Source organism: Phragmites australis, chromosome 1, assembly GCF_958298935.1.
Source record: "Phragmites australis chromosome 1, lpPhrAust1.1, whole genome shotgun sequence".
NCBI lineage: Eukaryota > Viridiplantae > Streptophyta > Magnoliopsida > Poales > Poaceae > Phragmites > Phragmites australis.
The window spans coordinates 10,037,493-10,041,437 of record NC_084921.1 but is presented as its reverse complement, the minus strand read 5'-3'; the positions used below and the strand labels follow the sequence as shown (position 1 = coordinate 10,041,437).

General features: G+C 48.4%; 1 protein-coding gene across 2 annotated transcripts; it reads right to left on the bottom strand.

Moving 5' to 3' along the window:
- Nucleotides 1-856: 856 nt before the first annotated feature.
- On the bottom strand, nt 857-1,801 carry LOC133887634 (uncharacterized). Of its 2 annotated transcripts, none has more exons than XM_062327586.1 (5): nt 1,663-1,801; nt 1,498-1,580; nt 1,280-1,412; nt 1,129-1,195; nt 857-1,011 (listed from the first exon to the last, which is right to left on the bottom strand). In XM_062327586.1, exons 1-5 carry the CDS (start codon nt 1,675-1,677, stop codon nt 1,007-1,009), a joined length of 303 nt encoding a protein of 100 aa, XP_062183570.1. In that variant the 5' UTR covers nt 1,678-1,801; the 3' UTR covers nt 857-1,006. The 2 variants fall into 2 exon arrangements, with proteins under 2 accessions (XP_062183570.1, XP_062183576.1); XM_062327592.1 differs by having other exon boundaries at nt 1,147-1,195.
- Nucleotides 1,802-3,945: the final 2,144 nt, after the last annotated feature.

The following is a 3,945-nucleotide window of genomic DNA, read 5'->3' as shown; positions in this document are numbered from 1 at the left end:
GTTGGGCTTGTATTTACTCTATATAATCACATGAAATGAATACAAACAATCAAGGTTGGCTGTCCACTCTCGTTCACCTCTGCCATCCTTCTCCGCACGTAGGACAACGCGCACCCACCGTCGCTGCGGTCGTCCTCCACTACCGGATTTCGAGACTTTGCCGTGTGCCTAGGGCACACGGCGAAGGACTTAAAACACTCGGCAACATGTTTGCCGAGTGTAACACTCGGCATATCACTGTCGGCATACACAGTGCCGGCAAACTACTGTTTGCCGAGTGTTTTATATCGTGCACTCGGCAAACATATTTGCCGAGAGCCAAATACGACACTCGGCAAAAAAAAGTGACCTAACGGTGCCAATGCGTTAACGGCCTCTTTGCCGAGTGTCTCAGGGATACACTCGGCAAACACGAGGACACTTTGCCGAGTGTTCGTGTATACACTCGGCAAAGTGAGCACAGAATAGCACCCAAATAGCACAGTTTGGCGACACGTGCCACGCATTGCCGAGTGTATCCCGTGGACACTCGGCAAAGTGGCATCCAAAATGCCAGATTGAACAGCCTTGTGACACGTGTCCGTTTTGCCGAGTGTAACACTCGGCATAGCCTTGTTTGCCGAGTGTAACACTCGGCAAACTGTTATTTAGCAGGTCGACAATTGATCCATACCAGATTCAAAACTGTCACTGCAATTCAAAACAATATACATATATTTCACAGATTACCACCTTCACATAAACATCGCATATTACGCAAACATCACATAAAGCGTCGCATAAACATCGCATATTATGCAAACATCACATAAAGCGTCGCATAAACATCGCATATTACACAAACATCACATAAAGCGTCGCATAAACATCGCATATTACACAAACATCACATAAACCGTCGCAAGTGACACAAACATGACAAATTGTCGTGACAAGATAGCAAAACATAGTCCAAACAAAAAGAAAATGTAGCAGGCCGTAACGGACTCAACACTTGATTACCACCTTAACCTGCATCAATTAAGGAGCAAAAACGCTAATTAAGAAGTATGCATTTGAAAGTAAACAGAAATGGTAAGTATGGATATAGGGTTACAAAAGTAAGTTTTCAAAGTGAGGAGAACAAACCAAAGTGAGGTGGAGTACCAAAGTGCGAACCTCCAGCTCCAGGCGTATTCGATCCCTCTGATGGATACTGCACAAAGTAGATAGTTAGCACAACACTCTATGGTTGTAAGAATGGTAATAATGGTGATTACAAGGTTATAAACTAACTCACAGGAGTGTTTGGAGCCTGTGGAGCAAGTGGACGAGAAGGGGTTGGCATCGGTGGCGGAGTTTGACCCATTGCAGCATAAAGGGGCGTCATCATCGCATACCACTGGGATCGTTCTGCCGCCAGTGTTTGGAGCCTGTGGAGCAAGTGGACGAGAAGGGGTTGGCATCAGTGGCGGAGTTTGACCCATTGCAGCATAAAGGGGCGTCATCATCGCATACCACTGGGATCGTTCTGCCGCCATCCTCTCCTCGAACGATCTCTCTAATTCGTGCCGGAGCCTCTTTTCTTCATCCAGCTGGGCCTACAGTATGTCATCGCAATCTCATCATCGTTCCAATGCAAAGCATGTAAAGATAGTGGAGGATGAATGAAACAGAACTAACCTGCATTTCGTTCATCGCAATCCGTGTAGGCTCTGGGCGAGGGCGTATACCCGGACCTGAGCTCGTGCTCTGAGCTCTAAGCTGAGAGAGAGAGGGAGTGGTGGCCGTATCGAGTGTGCCATCGCCAATCCAGAACCGGCCATGTTTCTTGCCTCCTCCCGCCCTCATAACCACTTCCCCATCAAGATCTTGCTCGCTCGGATCAAAGTCTGGGCCGTGGACCTCCTTTGCCATCGATGTGTATCCATCTAGGCGAGCCTTGACGTTCTCGTTGGTGTACGCTGAGGCCGGGTCATTCGGGTCATAAGCAACCCCATGCATCGCCTTTGACTTATGGGCCAAAGCATAAGCCTTGAACTGGGAGAGAGGCTGACCATCATTTTTTGCCGACTGCAACAGAAAAGCAATAACATTCATAAAGGGGACGCCCGCACAGAAATTAAGGAGAACTGAGCTTGGGAACAACAGATGCTATTGCATACCCATCTAGCCGCGAAACCAGTCAGGCTGAGGTTGCCTTGATGGTGTGGCGTGCCAGGCATCAACAATCGCCTTTCCCGACAAGCATTGTGACTCTCCTCCCACTCTGGAGCGCACCACTTGTCCACGATCACAAACCAGCACGGAAGGTCTCCGGCGCACCACCCCGGAGGCACCTAAATAATCAAGTGCATGATATATAAGAAGAAGAAATTAAGTGTTAGTAATCTAAGGAACAATAAGCTTTATTGTACTTTACCTTCAGGTACTGCTCCCGGGTCAGAGATATGGTCCTAGCGTCTTTTTTTGTCACCTTCGCTCCAAGGTGTTCCGCGTGAAATTTGATCACGGCCTGGACGCGCGCCTCATAGTGCATATCCTTAACAAGTTTCTTGGCAGCTTTGTCGATGACAGCAGCTGCCCTAGCCTCCAAGCCCGGCTCGCATCTAAAAAAATCATGCATATAGACGCGACGGATCCAGTCATTAGTTAAATAATTTCCATGCGATTAGTATTGACTAATGTAGTGCGAATGAAACTTACCCACAGCTCGGCCTTCACCCGCTCGGCTCTATTGGGAAACACCCTTCCCTCCCGGTCACGGGCGTCCGGCGCGGCTGCATAGTGGGCCCATGTGTATGCCGGCTCGGTTACTCCGCCCAAAGTAACCATGCCAGGGAACTTCTCCTTGATCAAAAGTCCAAGGATGCCGTTTACATGGCGTGAGTGGTCACCCTCTCCAACCCTCAGCCAGTTCCTGCACAAGTGTAAAGGCAATTTATTAGTATGTGTTGAAATATTGAAGATACAAAGGCAAAAAAATAATGAGAGTAGAGAGAGCCATTTACTTCTCTCCATCTGGTCGAATGAGCGGGCGTCTAGCCATTGGCACCGGTCGCCTCGGGAGGCTCGAAGGACCACGCAGCCACACACGAGAAGAAGTAGAGCTAGAGCTACCCCCCTGGTCAACCTGCTCCTCCTCATCCCCAGACTGAGTCGCAGCCGTAGGTATAGGCGAGTCAGACTCAGACTCAGCCGCACCTAGAGGCGACTCAGTCTCCTCCTCAACAACAGGTATAGAAGCACCTCCTCCACCCCTGCCTCCGCCTCTCGGCCTTCCTGGAGGTCTTCCCCGGGGTCTCTTTCCGGACCCGTCACCTGCATCCGTGGCTTTCCCCGTCGCCTTTTTGTATAGCGACGTTAACTTCCTCATACCGCCCACCATGCTATGAGAACAAGTAAACCAATTAGTACGGATGTTACAACTTGATGTAAATAAATGAAGCATACTAAAAAAACATGCTATGAGAAAGAATAAGTCATACAGTTATTACAAATAAACATACAGTTATTAGAAATAATCATCATCATCGGGATCAGCTGGATCATAAGTCTCATCATCACTATCACGCGTGTCGAAATAATCATCCTGATGCTCGGGAGGAGGAATGGCGTCATCACTGTCATTGTCTAAATGTAACCGCTCAAGTAATTCCAAGTCCCTTGTATTCTCAACCTCGTCTTCTTCGTCCTCGTCAGCACCAGTTTCATTGTCTACTTCCATGCCCTGAGCTTCCGTCAAGTCGATCTCAAAATTCCCTGCGAGCCCATCTTCTTGAAAGAATTCTCCATCATATGTGTTGGGGTCTATGTTGTAATCTTCATTGTTTGGGACTGGTAGTTTACCGTGTGGCGGTACCTTGTACACAACATCCCAACCCTTAAGACGCTCAACGGTTTTGCACGGGTACGAGAGATAATAAACTTGCGTGGCCTGTTGAGCCACAATATAGACATCGTCTC